The sequence below is a fragment of the Pholcus phalangioides genome, unplaced genomic scaffold, assembly GCF_987345545.1.
Source record: "Pholcus phalangioides strain wild (caught in Gottingen) unplaced genomic scaffold, Ppha-v1.0 ptg000008l_1, whole genome shotgun sequence".
In the NCBI taxonomy this organism is placed as follows: domain Eukaryota; kingdom Metazoa; phylum Arthropoda; class Arachnida; order Araneae; family Pholcidae; genus Pholcus; species Pholcus phalangioides.
Genome location: NW_028301601.1, coordinates 7462567 through 7486861, shown reverse-complemented (window position 1 = coordinate 7486861; position 24295 = coordinate 7462567). Strand labels below are relative to the sequence as shown.

The 24295-nt window shown below is 35.9% G+C and overlaps 1 protein-coding gene across 2 annotated transcripts in view; it reads left to right on the top strand.

Moving 5' to 3' along the window:
- LOC149083583 (kin of IRRE-like protein 1) overlaps positions 1–24295 on the top strand; it is a 495202-nt gene that overhangs the window by 401840 nt on the left and 69067 nt on the right. For both annotated transcript variants that reach the window (XM_089234100.1, XM_089234101.1), the window contains exons 8-9: positions 13077–13212; positions 18393–18506. In XM_089234100.1, the coding sequence (XP_089090226.1) occupies positions 13077–13212; positions 18393–18506 (250 nt within the window). The remainder of the gene's footprint in view (positions 1–13076; positions 13213–18392; positions 18507–24295) is intronic.

The window sequence follows — 24295 nt, the reverse complement described above, 5'->3', positions numbered from 1 at the left end:
TGTTTTATTAATTATTTAGGTTTTCCGAATCAATTTACGATTTTAAAACTTTTTTTTAGTAATTTTTAGGTGAACGATTAAAACACCGTAATCAATTAGTAAAATGTAGATGGCTATTTTGATAAAAAAGTAAGGTTTTTCACGTATACAGATAAATACAGGATGGGAAAAAATCCGTATAAACTTTAAAAATGAATAAAAACTGGAAAAATAACCGAAATAAAAAACGGTTTGGAGGGTTGGCATCGCTAGGTCACGGGAAGTTTTTCGACAGGAAAAAAAAGCAACAACAAAAACAGCCGATAGGTGGCGCTGGTACGAACGACTTCGGTGTAAATATGCAAATGAGGTGGTTAAAAGAACTTGCGCTCCTAATCCACAATCAGTTCACCGTTGTAAACCGTGTATGTGGACCTGCTGCACTCTGCCGTTGCTGGATTTGTGACTCTTCTGCAATGTGTTATCCCGTGTGGTGGTGGTGGTCATGTGGAACACATACTGCTGTAATAAACGATTTGCAAGCATTCTGTTCGTTATTTGTGAACCTTTCCTTTGACTTGTGTACGTCAGCGTCACCTATCAGCTGTTTTCTTTTTCTTGTCTTAAAAAAATTTCCGTGGCCTAGCGATGCTAGCCCTGCAAATCGTTTTTTATTTCGGTTATTTTTCTGGGTTTTATGAATTTCTACGGACTTTTTGCCCACCCTATAGATTTATTATATTACATACCAATATAATTCATCATGAAAAACCTCATTTTCGTGAATGGGCATTGATTGATTGATGTTATGATGGGAATGTTTCAAAAAAAGACTCCCTTACTTTGAAATAACATTATTTGGGAGCATTGACTGGCAGAAAGAGGAAACACGTGACAGGTTTGATAGAGACACATGGAATCTGAAATGCACCGGTTTGGAAAATTATTTGACATTTTAAATGTTAGATGGTGCTATAGTATGTTTCTTTCTATGCGGGGAGGGGCATTTTATGGTCATTCTTTACAGTATGTATTCTCAACTGATGTATCAGCTCGAACAGTGAATCTGTGTGGCATGCACATCCATTGCAGTAGAGACGTTATATAAATTGGCGTTAACTTCTTCCCTTCACTTCGCTACTCAAGATGACCATTACGAAACCATCGTAGTGTCATTTGACCCATGTTTGGGAAGAGCAATTTCACCGTTTACAGGACACTGATTGCTCCTAATCTATGGTGCCATCTATCATCCCAAGTTGTAACTAATTTTGAGAACCGGTGTATTCGAAATTCTAGAATTGCCGATTAAACGTATCGCTCGCTAAACCATAACCAGATTTTTTTTTAATATTACGAGTATTGATGAAAAATTTATTGAATAAGTTCATATAAATTCTTTTGGATCAAACTGCGAAATGATTTTAGAGATTTTTAGAAAGAAAAATTAGACATGATTGAAAGAAAAAAGATTAGTTTGGAATCGGTAATAATTCATAATAATAATAATATCAGCGGTCTATTCACGATGCGGCTGTGCAATGATACAAATACAACGCCACAACAGGCAAATTGTCCAACGAGGTGGCTGACTTAAGAACATCATGGATCCCCGAGCCATTTTTTGGAGGCCCTACCTACTACTGCTACACCACACATGCACCCCACCCACACAAAAACCAACCACAGAAAACCAACTTCAGCCGACCACCACTGTGGGGTTCGAACCCGGATCCTCGCATCGCGAGTCCGTCACTATAACCACTCGACCACCACAGCGGCGGTTTCCGGAGCCTGGATATTATATATATATATATATTGGTTCGGAAAGTCGGCATTAAAATGAAGACATAACATTAATTAAAATATAAAGCACTGGAATGCAGAAAAAAATAAATGATGACCCAATGAAGCGGTCTGACGACTTACAAATAGCTTTTCTGAGGCGTTGTGAAGGAAAAAGACAAGTTTGTACATGTATGTGAAGCATGAGTTTTTATATTAACTCCATTATTTATACGTAGCTCAATGGTATATCAAGTACTCTCATTTGTATATCTAAAGGACAAAAAAAGAACGATACCCGAAAAAAATCTAAAAAAATTAATAATTTTGGTAAGAAAAATGTCTTTTCCCACAAAATCCTTTCAAGCATGTAAGAAAATTCTATTTATCTTTTTTCCACAAAAATGGGTTTCGCTCGAGTGGTCAAAACAGCGAATTGACCATAAAACCGGGGAAAAAAAAAATCTAATGCAGTATAACCGCAAGGTCAAGTTCACGAAAACACTTCATTCAAGATAATAACAACAACACAGTGTTGCATTTCTTTTCCCAATAAAAACCGGGAAAAACAATTTCTTATTCACAATGGTAGCTTGATAGGAAAATTTTTTTCCCCATGAGGTTTTTAATTCGTTTCGAGTTATATCTCATTCTTAGTATTGCAAAACTATTTGAATACTGTTGTTTTTCCTTTGACACAGAAATGAGAAACTTGAGATTCAGAATGTTTTAATATTTAAAGCTTTCCTGCATAAGAAGAAGCAAAAACATTTCGCAACCTGAGCAACAGACTGAAACACGAATAAGACAATATTTCCGTATTTTTTAAAACTTCAGAAACAAATTACTTTTTCGAATATTCCCACACACACACAGCATTTCATCGGTATGTCTGAAAGAATGTGATTGGAATGCTTCTTTATTTCAAATAAATATCTGTGAGCGATGAACGGTTGGATTCTCTTCATTTTTGAAGTGTATGCCATGTGAATAAACCCTTAGTTGTTACAAATACTAGAAAATACCAGACTTTATTGTTTCTTATACATAGCAGATGAAATATTTCAGGTTTCCATAGATACTTTCGTCATGAAACAACTTACAAGAATTCAGTTTTAGAGTCGAATTGTAAAAAGAAATTAAATTGATATTGATACTGATTCTTGTCTTTATCCACATATACAGTACTCATTTTAATGCCTTTTTTTCAAATTTAAAATATTTTACATAAAAGACACATGCAATTATAAATGCTTTCATGCATCATAAATTCCCACAATATTCTGTTTCAAAACTCAGACTTTTTCATATTAGAAAATCGCTTTCTATCACTTCAACGAGTTTTTGTTACATATATTTTTAAATGTTATAAGTCTACGTAAAAGATTAATGAACATGAAGCTTTATTTGACGGACTAATTAATTTCCCTTTGGTAAACACATACACACACACAATATATATTCTTAATAAACATACCATTTTTTGTATTTTTCATACAAAATGCTTCGAATTCTCATATCAGGGCGTAAAAAATTCTTCTATCAGTTCTTTATTTTCTTTCATCAGTTTTTACAATGATTCTGTCGGTACTTGAAATTTAAAATATACAGTAGTCTACGCGCAGTCTAAGGTAGTAAGTCTAAATGTAGTCTATAAATATATACAGAATTCAAATAGTTCTATCAATATACAGTATTTCAAATTTTCCTCGTGAATTATTTGTAGATCTTCATCAAGTGCAAATAATATTTCATAAAATATATATATTTCAGATATTACACATCACATAATAAACAGATATACCCTGATTCAATTTTTAAAATAAATTTTTGATACACGTTTCAATAAATAAGGTTTATGCGCGGAATAATAAATAAACTCGATGTAACGGATAAATAAATATAAAACGCTTTATTCGATTAATCAATACTATATTATAAGACAAATATCCAGGAGATGTTTGATAAACTGCTCCCATCTCTTTTCATCTCTCTTTTATTAATGAAAAGTGTCTCAAAATTTTCTCATCGATACATCTTAAATTTTTCGTCGAAATTTTTCTTATTCATAGACGTCGAATTTTTCGCACGGATCGATCTAATTTGTTTTTCTTATCGACGCATCTTGGATTTTTCGTCCTAAATTTTTCTATTTAACGCATCTCACGTTTTTCTCATAGATGGCTCTCAATTTTTTAAATTGCTTTTCTCACACACAAATACAAATAATATACAAAATAAGACAATAGAACAAAACAGAACATACAGTGTGCAGCTCTTAGGGACTCAATCGGTCTGTCCCAGAGCTTAATAATTTTTTTCTATAATCAGAAAACAACAGTAATTCTATTATGAGTAACACTAAATACATTTCAGATTTTTTTCCCCTTTTTATATATTATTACTTTTTTAGTTTCATTTAAAGCTTGTCTTGAGCACTTATTTTATATTTTCAATGAATGTTTCGAAATTTGAGATATAATTTATAAATTTAAAAGTTTCTTCCTTGAGATGTGTTTATATTAAGTATTACTTCGGATAATTTTTTTCCGAATTTGTTACAAATGACTATTCCCAAGTAATTCATATATATATATATATATATATATATATATATATATATATATATATACATATATTTTGTATAAGGTATTTATGTGTTTTTTTGGTGTTGAAAAAAAGAAACTGTACCTATTTGAAGTTCTATCGTTATTTATAAGAACAAAACTCTGATTCTTTACCATAAAATTATTAATTTATACACATCGACATGCCTCAGTTCAAGTATTAAAATATCTAAATTAAGTAGGTCTGAATTATTAAATGTTAAAATATATTGCGTTTTATGCGATTGTAAATGTTATTTAAATTTTTTATATTGTCGTGGTAAGCAACCCCCCGCCCCCTCCCACATACCGTTATTGCGTAAGTTACTCTTGATTGGATCCATGCATGAAAGACAGTCATGGAAGACTTGTGATGTTTCTGAATCTATATAATACTGCTATTTGTTTCCTAATTTGACTGCAAACATTCTTCGTGTGACTATTTCCACTTCAAATCGTCTTGTATAATAACGCCTAAATATTTATATTCTCTAACGCTTTTTATATAATTGCAATGCAATAATATTCACAAGTGTGTAATTTTATTGATAATGGGGTTTCAGGTTTTATATCTCTAGTTTTTAGACACATGAATTTTGTATTTTCAATGTTTGGAGCAATTTGTTTTTTGTTAGCCACATGTTAATATGTTTAAAGTCATCTTCAACTTTAATAATCGAAACTTTTTTGTATCTTCGACATACAAAACAGTATCATCCGCAAAAGACACTATCTTACCATGCAATTTTAAACGGTATAAATCATTTATATATACAACGTTGTATTTGAAAAATAGTAGGCTGAGTACTGTGTTCCCTGAGGTATCCCCTTTTTTGTTTCAAGAGACAATTGCTTTTTTCGACCATTATACAGTATATACTAACTGCCTGTGTTTGTCCATAGCAATACATCTCGAACCATCGCAAAAACTCACCACGAATTCCAATTTTCTCTAATTTATTCAATAGTAGAGTTAAATCTAAATTATCAAAGGATCTTTTCAAATTAATAAAAACTGATTAAGAGTAACTATTGTTGTTGAAACTTTGATTTAGGTATTAATTTACTTTTGCGATTGCCATTTCAGCGCTCTTTCCTGTTTGAAATCCATATTGATTCTCAGCGAAATAGTCTATGTGCTGTAAATATTAATCAATTTCATTTCAATACGTTTTTCAACTAGTTTTGAAAAAATAGGGAGTACTGAGATCGGTCTATAGTTAGATAAAAGGTTTTAAATTTAACCTTATTTTAATTTTTTCTTCTTCATGGCTGGTTCTCATTTTTTTCTCATGAACGGTTCTCATTTTTTTTCATGGTTAGTTCTCATTTTTTTGGCTGATTCACATTTTTTTTCTTCATGGCTGGTTATTTTTTTTTCTGGATGTGGTTCTCATTTTTTTCCTCATGACAACGCCACAACAGGCAAAATGTCCAACGAGGTGGCTGAGAAAAAGATGCTCATAACAAATATGGATGTCATATATTTCAAAAATACAGCAACCCAATTAAAAATGCAATTACTAACAATGTATATACATGATAGAATATTATCCAATGCCCATAAAGAATACTTGTGGTTGTCGTATTCTAAGTATGGATAGCTTCTTGATTTACCCCAACATATTTATCGTATTTCTTTTTAAACGTGTCAATTGTGTTAGTTTTTTCTACCTCCGGGAGGTAAGCTATTTCATTTATTAACAACCCTATCCCCTTACCAGTCGATACTGGTGTTCCCTTGTAAAAGCAGTCGATTCTATGTCGATTGTACATGATACATGATCCACCCTATCCGTTCCGTCGAAAACTTTGAACACTTCGATCATATCTCCCCAACACCTGCGTTCATCTAATGTAAACATATTCAAAAGATGAAGTCTCTCTTTATAACTCAAGCCCCGTATGCCAATAAGGACACGCGTAGCTCTTCTCTGCATCCCTTCAACCAAGTCCCTCTGTAGGTAAGGTCTCCAAAACCTTACAGCATACTCCAGTCCAGGACGAACTAAGCCTTGGAAAAGCGGAAGAATGACTTTGGAACGCGAAGAAACCTTTTCGAAAATGAAACCGAGCATTCTATTCGATTTTGCGACCACCGCTGAACAATGTTCAGAAAACCTGAGTCGCTCGTCCATGAGAATTCCCAAATCGGTGACCCTGGTTGCATCCGGGATAGTGACACCATTCAACTCGTAAGAGAGCCGTGGATGGTTCGAACCAAAATGAGTGACCATGCACTTGTCAACGCTAAACGTCATCCTCCATTCATTTGAACATGTTCCGATCCTGTTTAAGTTGGTCTGTGAAAACAGCTCCCTGTCGCTTTGATTCCTGACTACCCCTATTAGTTTTGCGTCTTCAGTTAATTTGCTAGCAATCCCATCGATATCCTGACCGAGTATATCGATGAAAAGTGAAAAAAGTATGGGGGCCAAGAACACTTCCTTGAGGAACTGCACTTGTGACGCCTGCCCAACCAGAGAATTCCCCGTTCACCATAACTCATTGTTATCTATCTCTTGACCCGGATTCTATCGAATTCAGCAAGTTGCCCCCAATCCCAATCTCGTGTAAACACCTCGGAATTCAGTTCAGTCCTCTCGTTTTCTGTTAATTTTTTCGCAAAGAAATGGAAACAATCCGTCTTTGAATCTGTGTGACGTTAATCTTAGATGATTTTAACAGAAAGGATATGTGAAACGTGTGGTTTAAAGGTAAAGCGTTGTCACTTATATGGAAAACCCTATGGTTAACTAGTACCTGGTCGCTGGAATCGGGACGAACCGTAGTTAAGGGGTCTGCGCCAGATTGGACGAATGTTGGAGTTTCTTCCCCTTCCCTTTACTTACCATTGTTTCATTTTCTCACATGGTGACTCACTCCCACTTCCCACGCGACTGGTTTTCCATCTTATTCCAAACTTGAATGCGCCATTTTAGGTATGTGAACTTACGTTCTCATGCTGAAAATTATTCATTCGACCTGGCTGATTTAAATAAACAGCGCGCTATATGTTTTGATCAAGAATTGAAATTTTTTCCGGAAGTTCACTAGAAATTGATGTCGAGAGCCAAAAGAGCAGAATCATTTCCGGGGAAGTATTGCTTCTGTGTGCGTGTGTGTGTACAATGCATATAATAGCCCCCATAGTAATCGCACAATATTAATATATAAATATAATATCCCACATTTTAATTTTTCAAACATCCGATATAACGACCTCCCAATACAACGTCCGTTTTCCGTTTAACGAAGGGAGGTCGTTATAACGAACGCGTCGACTGTATCTTAAAATTTTCCTCATGGATCCTTCTCAAACATTCTTCATGGATATGAAGTGGGTCTCGTTTATAACATTTTCCAAAATATCATCATGAAAAGACGATGTAAGCGGGAAAACGCTTTAAACGGGAAATCTCAATGATAATTTGATAAAGTTGGAACCACGAAAATGAGTCGTACTAAGCGGGAAAACGTTGTAAGTGGGAACGTTATAAGTGGGATCGATTGTATTTAGTTTTTGAAAATATTCCTATCATCAATATTCTTCAAATATCTCGATAATAAGATATATTTCCATAAAAAAGACTTTTTTTTCTATAAATCCAGTGAAAAACACCGTCTTTTACACACCATTACAAAGAATATCGTTTATGCTACCGCCACCGATAACTTTTGTTTTAAAAAGGAGAAATATTATTCTGTATTTTTTTATCATGTTTATTAATCATTAAAATGGATAGATGTAAATTATATTTATACATTAAAATAATAAAGTTCTATAGTAATAAATAAATAAAAATGAGATTAATGATATTCGAATTCGAACAATTTTTCGAACAAATTTCTATTCTGTCTGCCAATGTGCATAAACTGTTTTAATTCTCTTCTCACTTTTCAACATTTCTTAACTTTCTTGCTTATTTTACTTAAATCAACTGGAATAATTTGTCGGAAGGTAATTAATGGAAATTTAATTATTCGGTATTCATATAAAAAATATATTTTCATGTTTAATTCAGAATTTTTAAGGCGTTTTTTCTTAAATAGTATTTTTCAAAGCATTTTTAGAAATGAAACTTTTATTTTCCTCTCTGTATTCGTGGATGAGTGATTTCAAAAGACTTCGGGGCTTTTTTTTAGCATCTCTCTCTCTCTCTCTGGGAAACTTTTTACTTAATGGTTTTTAAGTTATTTGTGTTTTTTACTCACCGTTATAAGCCATTAAAGAGGGAAGCTTAATTCTAAATAGGTATTTCCCAGACTAGATGAAAAGAGTTTGGGAATACATTAGGATTTTGTAAACTATAAACTGTGTGTGCAATAGAAATATTCATTTATATAGTTCGAGGGAAAAACATGATTATTTGTGATTAATATTGCAGTACTTTAATTTCATTTTTTTTCCGTATAAATGGAAAAAAAAATGTGATTTTTCAGTAGCACTCTCTCATGATGATCATATCCATTTGTTTTCTTCGTTGAAAGTGTTATTATTTTTCATGATTGAAAAACTCAGTTTCAATATATTTCAAAAAAATGTCGATATTGTCATTATACAGGGTGCATAGCAAATAGCGGGGTATAATATTTTGCTGGCGTATCGCTGATGTATACTTCCAGTTGGAAAAAGTTTCCAAATAACATGTAGTACTCAGATATGTCATTCATGATGCGAGGGGTTATTAAATATAGGGTTATAGTTATTAGAAAAAGAAAATTAACTTTTTTGCACAGTCCCCGTGTTGCCCGAAACCCAATTAGAAAGTGGTTAACCTGTCTCTCCTCTCTCCCGATGCAAAAAAAGAAGAAAACTCCATGCAAAACCCACCGAGATATTCGAATTTGAAAAACGAAGGAAAGTCGGCAAAAAAAACTGCTTTAAATGCCGAAAAACCATTTTAGACGCATCTCTAATGCTGTTTTTCTCCAACTTTCCTCCTTTTTTAGAATTCGAATATCGCTGTGAATATTGGAAACATTGAATTTTTTTCGTTGGCATCAGGATAGTCAGGGCAACAACTTTCTAAGTGGCTTTTGGGGCACGCCGGTAGTGTATAAAAAGTTAATTTTCTTTCAATAACTATGCAACCCCTTGAAACATGAATGTGATATCCGAGTATTACACGTTGTCTGAGAACTTCTAATAGGGAGTATACCTCTTGGATCAATGGTTCACCAGTTAAAATGTCATAGCACCGCTTGCTGTGCACCCTGTATGTCGATATCGCTATTTAAATATACATGAAGTACAAGAAAGTCCCGTTATAACGACAGTTTAGAATCAGAGAAAAGATTGTCGTTATTCTAGGATGCTGCAGTTTCTGCAACTGGCAATGTTCAACATTTCAAAAATGTCCAATAACATTTAATGCAGGCAGAGAAAATGATTAAGGTCTGCTTGTCTTGTGTCCAGTTTTGGAAGATTCCAAGAAAGGAGATGGGGGGGGGGGGGAGGATTTCTCTCTCTCTCTCTCTCTCTCTCAAGGGAAATAATAATGGTGTTATTAATCAGGGGTCGTGCCCCACTTGCCCTACCCCAAACACTACTAATAAAATTATGTGTTTTTCCATGCGTCTAATATAGATAACAAGAAGATATGTACAGTTTGTGGGGTCTTCTTACCTATGGGAGGATATTGACATGTCTCGTTTGTAAACAGCTATGAATAGGGTGAAGAGATTAAAAAGGAAATAAAATGTTACTTATTGCCGTATAAATGTCATTTATTCTTAATTATAATTAATTATTAATAAATTCTTAAACAAAGGGAAAGGAAAACGTGCTTTTTTGAGAATTTCCGTTGTCGTAATAGCCAAAGTTTCCTGATTTCCATTCACAAGTACAACGAATATTTTTTGTATCTTTGACATTATCTTTTCGACAATCACTTGCAAATTACTAGTAATAGCGAGATTATCGTGATATGTCGTACTCGTTATAACGGACTCTTCTACTGTATATTCATGATATTTATTTGGAGTCTAGGGATGGCTCTGATGTAAGGCATTTTCCCGTGTTCCACAGATATCCTCGATACTCTAGAAAATTAGAAAATATTTTTTTATCTCGTTTTTTTCAAACGTTTCATATGTACGGTTGGCCCCGCGTAATCGAATATCAAGAATCCCGCACACAATATCCGATTAAGTGATGTATCTGATTAGGCGGGGGCACATTTCAATTGTCATTTTACAACGCTAGTGCAGGTTGTGCATTGAAAACCCATGGAAAGGATTAACATTAATAAAGCTTCTCGAATAAATCAGGCATCGAAAATGAAATGAAAATTATATTTAATCACAATGCCTAACCTAATTACGTTTCATTTGGAAAGTTAGCGTCCTCTATTGGCTCCACAGAGAATAAAAATAAGGTAATTAAATAAACGTACGTATTGAAGACAACTTGAATACTTGGAGGCCTGTACCAACTCTCAAATGTATTTACCTCAGTTACCTTAACGTTGTAACATATTTCCGTTCATCCAAATGCTTCATTGAATAAGAGCATTATGGGTATAATGGTTGATGTGCATTAGAACAGTTGATGCGTGAAGCGTAATATTCCATCAGCGGGGAAAAAGCCTTTGAAATTATCATATTAAGAGGCGAACTTCAACATTGTCTCTATGGGAAAAAAACTTTTCTTGCCGGAGAATTTCATCCATTTAAAGCCATGTCCACACTCATATACAAAGTCGCACAACAAATCGCTCGATTTGTCGAGCGATATGTCTCTGAACAGGTGTTGCGCGATTTTGTATATGAGTGTGGACGTGTTTTGCAACTTAATGACATGCGACTTTTACTTATAAAAAGTCTCAGAAAAGTCGCAGTACCCGATTTGTTCTGCAATTGTCGCGGAACACCAGTTCTACGTCGTTGTATACGCTGCGATTTCGCATATAATATGCCTAAGCGGGGCGTCCGTTATCCGCCTAACCGGGGCTGACTGTACTTCAGATACGTACGAAATTGAGGCATCTCTATGACTTTAGTCATCGCACATGCACTTGAGAGGTTATCTTACCAACCTCTGGTTTGACAGATTTAGGTTCCGACACCCAATGAGAAGAATCGCAGAATGTCTGTTCTAAATTTGCTTTAAACCCATTAAATCCGCCTTCGTGTGACCAAAATGAACTGGCTAAGAGAAACTGATCAATAAGTCTATGGAATGATGAAAAAATTTCTACCCTTGTGATAAAATATATATATATATATACACTGCTCAAAACAAGTAGGGGAGCAAGCAAAAAAGTGAAGAAAACCGTGCGAGACAGCCACGTATTGGCATACAATGGATAGTACACGCGTATCAATGCGCAATACAGAAAAAAGACGTAAAAAAATTTGGAATTAAGCTTTAATTCTTTGAAAATATGGAAAAAACATGAAAAGATGATTTAGGGCAACAATTTGGTTACATGTAAACGGTAAAAAAAAGTACTGTTTAGACATGATGCATGAGTTTTAATAGGGCGTGTGGTCTCCTCGAACAGCTAAGACTGCTGCACACCTGTTTGCCATGGATGCGATGAGGTTATCGATCAGACTTTGGGGAATACTGTTCCACTCCTCAAGAAGTGCAATCTGCGAGTCTCGGACAGTAACAGGCGGCCTTGGTCGCGCAGCAATGCGTGATTGGATTCAGGTCAAGAGAGCACGCTGGCCATTCCATACGCTGTATTGTTTCAGCTTCAAGCATGTTCTCCAACAGACGAGCTCTATGCGGTCGGGCATTATCATCCTGGAAAACAAAGGAATCTCCAATGGCTCCAGCGTAAGTTATGAGATGAGGTCGCAGTATCTCGTCTGCATACCTTCGGGCCGTCAAAGTGCCATTCCGAATGATATGCAGGTCCGTACGCCCGCCTATGCTGATTCCACCCCATACCATCCAACCAGCTCGTCTGTATTGTGACCGTTCACGAACGAATGCGGGGTTATTTCGAGTGCCCCTGCTCCTCCATACCAGAACACGTCGGGTGTCACACTCCAGACTGAATCGGGACTCGTCCTTCGTCCTGTTGCCAAGAGCAACCGTCTTTGCAGCTGCGTAGCATTCTATGTTCTGTTTCGACGGGCTGTTAACCGTATATACCGGTCATCAGTTGCTGTAGTGGCGCGTGGCCGACCTTGCCCTGGTCGACGTCTAACATTTCCTGTTTCTTGGAATCGATTCCACAGCCTTGCAACAACACTTCTGGTGATTCCAACAGCGTCCGCGACACTACGTTGTGTTTGCCCGGATTCCAGTCTACCTATAACACGTCATACCATGGATTCCGGTAAATCACGTTGTTGAGACATCCTCAAGTCACCTTGTCTCAAAAAAAAATACTGCGCAATCGAATTTCACAGTTACGGCAGTAAAACAGACGTTTCTGCAACATCCCGATTTCTGCCCTTATCTCCTTTTTCTGGTTTTTGACGTCATGAACTTTGATTTGCATATGAAGTTTTCTTCTTCCGTTTCCTGCTAGGCTTTAAATTATGGATGATTCATTTTACGTTACTTATCGGTATACATCTTTGCGTAATTTTGTTAAAACCATGTGCTCCCCTAATTGTTTTGAGCAGTGTATATATATATTCATTCTTTCCATTATTCTGTAATGACAAGACAAATGGGTAGATAAATATTCACAATTAATTTCAGTTTATTTTATTTAATTGTTTATCTTATATATTTGGCAGGACGAGAGCGAAAAAGATTGTTTCGAAGCAAGGTTGATAGTACGAGCCGTAGACGGCAGCGACTCTAGAAAATACACGTTGCACGTAGAGAACGACAAGGGGAATGAAACATTCGCTGTATTACTCGAAGTCAGAGGTAAGACTATCATTATTTTTCTTTAAATACGTGCGATTCTTAATTTATTTGACAGCAAGAAAATATTTCTGCCACGAAGCTGGGCTGGAAGAGATCTCTGCAACGCGATAAGTCCAGTTGCACAGTTCTGGCGTTCATTCATTCAGCGAGAAAATATTATTTAGTTGAGATTCATGCCAGTAAACTGGAACTTGGTGAATTCGAAATTTTAATAATTCGAACTTTTTCGAGCTCCCCTTGAGTTATTTTTATATAATTTAATGTCAAAATTTCTTGCTTAATTTGAATTTTTTCCTAATGTTTAGGGTAATTTGAAGTCGGAGGAAAAAAATATCTTGGGTTTAGTATGATCAAATTTAGTTTGGTAAAATTCTATAAGCAGTCAGACTTTGTATCTCTCAACTAAGTTGTTATACAACAAATCTTTGAATACCGATTTACATAATTTGCAAATTCTGACGTAATTTCGGCGCACTAACGATGCCGCTTTTTCGATCTTGACTTCTGATTCGAACTACCATGATGATATTCTATCTGCTGAGCAAGGTTAAAAGAAATGTGAAGCCGATCCGGAAGATGTACCGAAGTTTCATGAAAGAATTTTGGTAAAAAACGAGCACTTCTTTCTTTGATAACGGCACACTTTGTATATACGTCAGAATTTAATTTGCGTTTCGCGTTTTAGGCCCCTTTCACGCGGAGCGGATGCGGATGCGGACTCGGGTCCGCATACCCATTCAAACGAGCACTGAAGATGCGGACGAATCGCCCGCATCTTTAGTTCGAAATTCGTGCATAAAAAATGTTTTTTCGCAATTTTTGTAATTATTTTTATCCTTCACCCCTGATTCAGTGGCCATAGGCAGCCTAGAGGCATTCTTTGGTGGTTTAATCTAGAGCCACATAGAATATGGATATATAAAGATGTCTTCATTCCGATCCTCACAAGTAGTCGATGGGAGAAAATGTCTTCAAATATGTATTTTCAAAATATTTCGAAAAAAAAAATCCGTCTTTTCGGAAAAATATGGAAGAAAAATTCTCCAAAAACATCCAATGTCCGAAAAATCAAATCCAAAAACATCCAAAACATTCGATGTTCCAAAAAAAAGAAAAAGAAATTCAGGAGATATCAAAGAATTTGCAAGTAGTAAAAAATGGGACGGGCAGAGACTTTCAAAATGCCTGTGCTTAGAAATATTCACATCGCAATTCTGTCTTTTACACTATAAAAGTTTGTTTATAAAACTTGAAAAATGCAACCAATGGGCGGATCAGTTAAGTTCTCTCGAATGTAACAGATGTGTTTATTGGTTACATTTTTCAAGTTTTATAAAATAACTTTTATAAATCTTTTAGAGTGAAATCCCATCCTTAGATTAGTCTCACTTCTGAAACATAAAATTTCATTTTTTTAAGTTTATAGACTGAATATCGAGTAAAATAAACTTGTAGGTATCGGGGGAACCACCAAAAATATTCAAGTGCTAGGGTCTTCAAACGGCCCTGAGTGAACACCGTACGTGGATAACGTTGTTTATGAAAAGTATTTTTTTTAAAGTTTAAAAAAATTAACAGTTAAAAAATTTAAAAAATAACAAATATTTAAAATAATATTTCAGATATTTATATTTTTAAATAATTTTAAAAATTTAAAAAGAAAAAAATTAAAATTTTTAAATTAAATTTAAAAGTTGTTATTAAAGTATGTAGTCAATTAAATATTCGTAATGGCTTATCATTTTTGTCCCGTCAGTGGCCGTTGCTGGCAGGTTTTATTGTATAAAATTGTGAAATATGGACAAAAGGCAGTTAAAGTTGTTATATCTCCATCTCAGAAGGAAACGGAGGGATAGACGTATGTAGGTACATTATATTAATGAGCAGGGACCATCATAGGGTGTTTTTAAGGGTATTTATGGCAAATAATTAAAAAAATTCCGTGCAAAATCACCTTCAAAAAGTAGCCAAAGATGCGGACGAATTCACTCCGCATCCGCATCGTGTGAATAGCTCCGAATAAACCTATTGTCAAAACGTCTATGCGCGGATGCGGAGCCCGCACTGGTTTTGACACATGCGGACGACGTCCGGACCCGCATGAACATTTCCTAGATGCGGAGGTTTTTTCGGCTCGTCTGAAAGGCGCAGTATATTCCAATTGTTAAAACTTCTTCCGGACCCGCGTCCGCATCCGCTCTGTATGAAAGGGGCCTTTTAGATTTATTTTTTTATTTTTTGGCAACTCAGATCGACAAAAATAATTAATTATCACAAAAAATGAAAAACTTTGCCTGGTTTTAATTTATACAAAAATTGCCACGTTTTTAAGACAAATGAATTCAATTGGTCGAATGGTCGACGCGTTTCGGCTCTTCAATGGAGAGCCGTCATCAGGACTTCGTGGTCAGAATTCACACGAATGAGTCGTGGAAGAGTGATGTTTACGTCTGGTCGTCCGAAGAGTTCGCATTTGTATTTGCTGCGTCCGAGTGGTCTTTGGATGCGAATTGGGGAGCCATCTATTGTAAAGTGTTGAAAGTTTTGTCACGACTGAGGTTAATAAAGCCTGTCCAAGCTGACGAAATAGGTGGTGTGTTTCTTCCATCATTAACGAGGAAATTCTGGCATGTTCTGATGAAGTATCCCTCGAGAAAATTCAATTCCGAATTGTGTGTTGCTTTTTTAAAAACAAATGCTTTGTCAAAATCAAAATGATGTGAATGTTGCCAACAGTGTTGGGCAATAGCCGAATTATCCGTCCGTCCCTTCTCAACATGCTTTCGGTATTCAAGAACTTGAATATTTAGATTTCTTCTAGTTTGGCCAATATATCCATTTTCACAATTCTTGCATGGGATGAAGTAGATACCAGATTCTTTGGAGGGTGAGATAGGATCTTTCAGATGGGAAAAGGTGAGTATATTTGTTGGCTGGAATATTGTATGGAAGTCAAATTTCTTGAAGATAGAAGAGATCATGAAACTTGAAGAAACGAATGGAAGAACAACGGTATTAGAAAACTGTTTTGAGTCAGCTGGGGGCAGGTTCGTGGTGCATGTCTGGGTCATTTTTCTGAGGACCTTGTCGATGATAAGTCCTCAGAAAAATGACCACTTGATACGAAGTACGTTGCTCGCCTTATTTGGACATGAAATTGAAACTGTAACTTGAAACTTTTTATCGTCATTTTAAAAGCAATGAAAGTAACGGAATGTACAAACGAGAATAAGTTAAACAATAACAGTTAAATAAATAACAGTTAACAATTACTAAAATTTGGGAAACTGATAACCAAATGTTATAAATTGACAATTATTATTCTATGTGAATATTGATGCTTAAGTTGCAATTTGAAATTATTTTAGGAGTCCCGGGTAAATTTTAATTTTAAAACTTTTTTAATGACTTTGGACTTCGAATCAACCAGGTTCGATTTGAAACAGGGCCTAATTTCCGCAAGGGATCACGTGCGTTTGCCCAAAGCGGACCTCCAAATTAATATAATATAGTATTCATCTTACTCAATTTTTTTGAAACTTTATTTGGTAAAATTTTAGAAAAAATCTAAGACTTTTCTCTAAATCACACATCCAAAAATGTCCATTATTAGCAAACCCTTTTAAATGTCAATTTCAATATAATATATACCAATCAGTAATAGACTTTACACAGCATGTACAGCGCAACTACAGCAATATTAACTGCTCGACAAAAATACGTTTGACTGTGTTGCAGTCATTTGTTCGATTCCTCAACTTCACATCTTTTCCACCGTATCATGATTTATGAAACGATGGCAGGAAAGTTTTCATGTTTGACCAGCATGAAACCCTCAAATCTTCATGAAAATTACGTATATCTGCAATGAAAAACTAAATACATCGGACCTTGCAAACACTTTTTTCAGATGAGCTGCAATAATTTTCATCCTTGGTTCAGGTTGGTGATACAATGCCATGAATGTTGAATAACGCTAGAGGTTTGGAAGAGACGTTTCTCCAAATGTTGAGACAGCATAGAATTATCACTGACAACATTACCAATATAAAACTCTTCTGGGGGAAAGACCATTCTTCTTATTTTAAAGGATAAAATCACCAGTTCGCTCAAGTCATTTTACACGAAAAACTGCAATAGCTTTATTGTGTATTGAAACTGAGAGAATTCAAAAATTATATTTTGATGGCATTTTCAATGATTTTGCTCCTATGAAATTGCAAAATATATATGTGCACACACACACACACGCGCGCGCGCGCATATATACATATATATTGTAAGGTATCTCATTGAGAATTTCACATTGCTCTCCTCATTTGAAATAGCACATATCCCTTTTTTGACGTGTTTAACAAGCAACATGTACTGCCTTTGCTGACGTACCAAACCTATTCGACCACAGTCGAGGAAGAGGGAGGGGGCAATACCTCATTTGCCCGGGGTCCCATCAAGTCAAAGTCGGGCCCTGACTGTATGCATCAGTACGAAATATCAAATAACAACAATAAGCTTAAGTTGGAATCTCTAATGACTAATTAAAGAACACTGGGAAAAGTTTAAGCCCCACCATTCAACATACGTACGCCATTATTTCTTCACCTTATTAAAAATTTAACTTCAATGCACGTAGGAAATGCGATACCACACATTATATTCATTCAGACATATTAGCCTTTATTAAACCATTCTCTCGAGTTTCAAATCATTAATCCTTGTAAAAAAAAACGTACCCATTAAATTAATTCCGAACATTAAAATCTTGAGTCCCATTAAAATATCCCCATTACCTGAATTACTTAAATGGTTAGCCAACAAAAAAAAAACTAATATAACTTCATTTTTATTTTTTGAAATTTAATTTAGCTATATGATATTCAATTTATGAATTTCGCCATTTAATAAAATTCAAACAAGGAGGAAATTGAAATGCGTAATTCGAATGTGGAGACAATTTCCCTCCTTCGGAAATCCTGACGAAGTTTTTGATCCAGTTATAGGAATAGTATGAATATGTTTCAACGTGTTTATTAGTTAAGAAACTGTTTTTGTAGAGATTGTTTTTCTCATCGAAATAGATTGAATTTCGATATTGTTCGTAATTTAATATTGCACCTTCAGTTTACGTGTTTCGTATCTCCGAGAGCGATTTGCTGAATTAATTCAATTTTCATTTGCAGAACCCGTGGCGATGTCCGTCGTGATTGGAATCGTCATCGGTTCGATCATCGTTTTGGTCATCATAACGCTGGTCATCCTGTATCTGCTGAAAGCTGAGCGCATGTGTTTCAATCGTAAGTATCTATTAAGCTCTCATTTCCCATGTATATGCAATATATTCATTTATATAATGAAAACGGCAGTGCGCATGCGTTTTAGTGAGCGAATGTGGCCTACGGAACCGGAATCTCATCCATTACAAGATGACTGGCATCAATTAAAGCACCGCGGGTCAGAAATCGATGAAAAGCGTCACCCATAAATAAATAACAACAACGTGACCCTCACGTATTCCCTAGGGATCAGCATGATCCGTCCAGATAATTTGTTAGTATTAGTAAACATCCATGCCCGAACCGGGATTCGAACCCAGACCTGCACAGTGAGAAGCTAGTTCCCTAACCACTCGACTGCCAGGCGGCAAAATTAGTAATGAATTGAAATTTCATAAAAATTTATGGAATTGGTGAATTTGAATGAATACCGTTTACGCGAAATAGTAATTCTCACGAAGGAGGATTTTTGCTAACATTGGAACAGAATTTAGAATTTTTTCCGATAGAAGACAATGCACCAAAGCGAATCACTGGAAATATGAAAGTCCTATAGAATACAGGGTGTATGATCAACAGCTTCTTGAAGTTGAAACGCCACATTACAATTAAACTATTTTCGGGACACTCTGTATATATAGTGATCATATGATCCGTATTTTAGGTGACGTGTAATTTTGTCCAAGGGTGCAGAGCACCTTCAGTCTGAAGGTCGGATTTGCCACATTGTACTACTTTCGCGCTGAAAACTGGTATATACAGGATAACCATATGGCCAGCATTTTACAGAAAACGCCGGTATTGCCTATAATATTAACGAAGTTCTGGAACTTTAATCTTCAATCTGAAATATTATGTTCATCAAGCTTCTTGGGATTCCTCAACACATTAAATTTGGGCATGTTCACGCGTATGTTTCGGCCTAAAAACCCAAAATTCGGGTCTGATATCCAAACTTATTCTGGTGATACGGCCTCAAGACGCTAAATTCGTAAATGTAGTGCTACATCCATTTGTATCCATAATTAACTATGGTTGGTTCGGTCTTAACATCCTAAATTTGGGCTCCGTCATATCCGCTCGTATATCCGAAATTAATTCTGGCTGGTCCAGCCTTAAGATCGAAAGTTCGCTATTGATCACATGGATTCGTATATAAAATTAATTCTGGATGGCCCGATCTTTAGACTGTGAATTCAGGCCTGGTCACATTTATTTGTAATTATCCAAAATTCACTCTGGTTTTTTCGGTCAACAGACTCTTAAATTCGGATCTGGTCACACATATCTGTATCTAAAACTACTCATCCTCCGGGAACTCTTCGATATCTGAGATGGGAAGCGAGGCGTGTCCGGTCTTTCAATGGTCAATGTATCCAAACTTAATTATGTGTGCTTCAGTCTCAAATTCTAAATTCGGTTCCTCGTCACAGGGATTGTTTATCCTCAAGTCCCTAAATTCGAGCATGGTCACATCATTCGTATCTGAAATTAATTCAGATTATTTCGGCCTTTAAACTGTGGATTCAAACCTGGTCACATTCATTCGTTGTTACACAATATTAATCCTTGTTGGTTCAGTCATAAGACCCTATATTCGGTCCTGGCCACATCTATTTGTATCCAAAATTATAATTCTGTGTCGTTCACCTTTGAGGCTTCATGTTCGGGTTTTTGTCATATTCATTTGTATCCATAATAAATTATATTTGGCCTGATCATAGGACCTTGAATTTGCGTTTGGCAACATTCATTTCATCAAAAATTATTTCTGTGTCGTTCACTCTTTAGACCCAAAATTCGGTTCTGGCTATATCTATTTGTATACAAAATTAATTCTGCGTCGTTCGCCTTTAAGACTCCATATTCGGGTCTGGTCACATCCATTCGCATCCAAAAATAAACTCTTGACAGTTCGGCCACAGGACCCTGAATTCGAGGCTGGACACATTCACTCGTATCAGAATTAATTCCACTATTAGGAATTCAATTACGAAATAATTCTTACTTATCTTACGAACAAAATGATCGGCTGATCACGTTTCATAACCAACCTACTTTCAATATATTATTACGATTATATTTTCGAATGCAAAATTGTTTAAAGAAAAGTATTCCTTAGGAGATACTCTCAGAGTTTCCAGTTTCAAGAAAATCCACCTTTCTTTAGTTAGAAATCCATGTGTAGTTTTTTTTTTTTTCCTCCACATTTTGCAAGTTTTTATATCTCCTCTTTTTTGCTCTTCGCCATGAAAAAGAAAAAAAAAAAACTACTGAAGAAACGACAAGAAAAGAATATTTTTCTTTTGAATTCTTTGAATTGTGGCTTTGTAAAGTCACGTCTTATGTCATTTACCTATGGATAGGCCAACCTTTTGAAAGCGCAAAAAAGAAACTAAATAAATATATGGAAACGCATCTTTATCCAGAAGTTTTCTCTCTTTGTGTGTGTATGTGTGTGTGCGTATATATATATTTTTTTCTAATTCAATTTCAAAAAAAGGCAAAAAAAAACTCCAGATTTTAAAGTTTTTATTCCCTTTTGTATACTCGGATCCCAATCCTCTTTTTTTTTTTTTTGTAGGATTTTATTCATTTTTTTTTTAGCTTGAGAATAGAATTATATATTTTTGTTCCTCTTTTCTTATATGAAAAACATAAAGTGTTTTTGACGTTGAAGCTTCAGGACTCACGTACGGATGTCAGTTTACAGAAACTCCAAAAAAAAAAAGAAAGAAAAATATTTAATTCTTTTTTTTTATCTATTTTTCTTTTCGGTAAGCTTGAGAAAAGTGTAGTCACGGCCGACCGTACTCGATATCGGTGTGGAGTAGGCGCCGAACGTGATTGCTTTACCGTTGCGTTGCTTCGAGTTTCGTTGTTGTTGTTGTTTCTTTTTTTTTAACGTAAAATAAATAAATAAATCAAATCTGAAAATGCATTTCATACTTTATTCTCGTGTTATGTGTTTTCACTTCAGAGTATTTTCATATGTTTTTGGGTTTTTTTCGCTATGATAAAATATTTTTCTTAAATTTTAAATATTATCAGTGCGGGGACGGAGAAACTTATTTCGGAAATCCATTGCAACGCCACCTATTCAAGTCATGGGCTACTTAGTCCAGAGTAGAGATACAATATATAAGGGAAAACTGGCTGTATGTAGAGCAGCGGTCTTGAACCTTCTTCCTATTCGCGAGCACTGTCTGCACTCATTATCAAAAGAAGAAGAGCGCCCTCACAGCAAGTTTGACATACTGATGCATGAAATCAAGATGATTTCAATCCTTGAAGGCATGCGTACAAGGTTTTTAGTAGCAATTGCTGATCAAGTGCTCGCTAACACGAAATCGGACACGTGCATCGAGTACTGAGGGGGGGGGTTCGGGGAGTACCGTGGTGCTCGCGAGTAACGGGTTGAAGGTGCCTGATATAGAGATACTGATGTTTTAGGAAAGGAAAATTCAGCTTTGACCTCACGGTAATTCGAACCTCAGTCAAGCGGTCTGCCAAAACGTCTTTACATATACGTCGCCACCTGGTGGCCTGGATGTCATGTGCGAAGTATTAGCGGAATGTTGCTACCGTCCATTCCACGGAGCCATTCAGCATATATATGCTACTCTAAAGCCCGCTGTGCAGTCAATTCGCGAATTGACCGATGGTTTCATTTGCAGAAATGATTCGCTCTTTGGCCGGCCAATTCGCGAAGTGGCTGGAAATGTCCGGCCGAAGTTCGGTTTGCCCAAAATCCATTTTTTTTTTTTTCATTGTGAACGTGTGATACGGGGCTCTATACAGTGGCTGTATTGGATTGTGACGCAAAAGAGAAGTGAGAGAGAAAAAATTGATGCGTATATTATACTTGTGACTACAGACATCGATCGATTCACATACACAATCGATTCTCATTGGTTCGGCATAAAGACCATGAATTCGGGATTAGCCACATTCATACGTAGTTAAAACTAACTCTGGTTATTTCGGCCTGGAGATCCTATATCCCGGGCTAGTCGTATTCAGCTTTATCTGAAATAAACTGCGGTTGGTTTGGTCAATAGACCCAAAATTCAGGCTTGGTCACACATCAACTCGTTTCAAAAATTAATTTTTATTTAGTTCAGCATTGCAAAAAACATTAAATTTTAACCTGGTCCATCCATTCGCATCTGAAACTAATTCTGAAGCGTCTTCTGAGTTGTCTCAAGACCTCAAATATATGATCAAATCCATTTGATGATTCGGACTTAGGACACCGTTGGTCACCGTTGATTCACATCCTAAATTCATCCTGGATGGTTTGGTCTTAATACCCCTAAATACTGGCCTGGTCACATTTGTTCGTATCCGAATTTTATTCGGTCTGGTTCGGCTTCAAAGTCGTAAATTTGGAATTAGTCACATTCATTCATATCCGAAATTGGTTCTGGGTGGCAGCGGGCAAAATGATTTCTCTCGGACCCCTATTTGTCTAGAAACCTTTTCCTCCAATATACATCAAATCTCAAAAGTTTGAAGCAGATCTCATTGTTATTATGCACACTCTCTGCTCTTGAGTGCCCCCAGGTCGTAATGATTGGAACGGCACTGCGTGGGTCAGGCTTCAGACCATGAATTTGAGCCTGGTCACATCCATTCGAATCAAAATCTATTTCGGGTTGATTGGGTTTAATACCTTAACTTCGGGATTGGTCCCATTCATTCGTATCCTAAATTACTTTGGGATTACCCTTAGCACTCTAAATCCATACCTGCTCACATTCATTCTGATCAAAATTTATTTTGGGTGGTTCGGCCTTGAACCCCAAATTCAGGAGCCTGGTTACATCCACCTATATCCAAAATCAATTCTGTGTGGTTCGGTTTTAGGACCCTAAGTTCGGGCTTGATCACTTGCATTCTTATTCACAAACGAATTTGCGTGGTTCGGCCTCAAGAACCTAAATTCGGCCGTGGCCATATCCATTCGTAGCTGAAATTAATTCGGTTGGTTCGGCATATCAGTATTTTTTGGCACCTTCTAAGCAATGCATGTTTATGAGAAAAAACAATGTCTAATTTTCTCAGAGAAACCTAAATTTCCCCACCTTTATTTTAATTTTATTTTACGAATAACTTTTTTATACAAAAAAATTATAACTTATTATACAGTATGTCCTTTAAATGCTAATGCGGCCTTTATCACATCGACCAGTCGTCGTAGAAATATAGCTTCAATTTAAAAAATGCTCGAAAGGCGTTTAGAAATTACCCTCTACCACTTTTCAGAGTGAAAATAGTGTCACACAGAGTAAAAAAAATCTAAATTTTTATATGGTGCCCTTGTCCTCTGACTTCCAATCAGAAAAATTGTTAAATTGTTGCCCTGTATCTCCTGAGGCCAACAGAAAATATTTCATGTTTCTGAGCGCAATATTCATTGAGATATTTTAATTCCAAAATCAGACAAAAGTTATAACGGAACATGAGAAACTAACGCGAACAACACTTCTCTCTCTCAATTATACTGCCCGTTCCCAACCTTTCTCCGACTTCTGAATTCGAATATCTCAGCGAATATTGCACTTGGAAACCTGACATATCTTTTGTTGGCCTCGGAAGACACAAGGCAACAACTTTCTAATTGGAAGCTAGAGGACAGGGGGGACCGCACAAAAATTTAGATTTCTTATTTTGTGACACACTGTATTTTCACTCGCAAAACTGGTACAGGGTGACTTTTGAACGCCTTTAGGACATTCTTTAGAATGCAACTATACCTCTACGACGGACGGTTGTTGAGATAAAGGCCGCATTAGCACTTAGGGGAC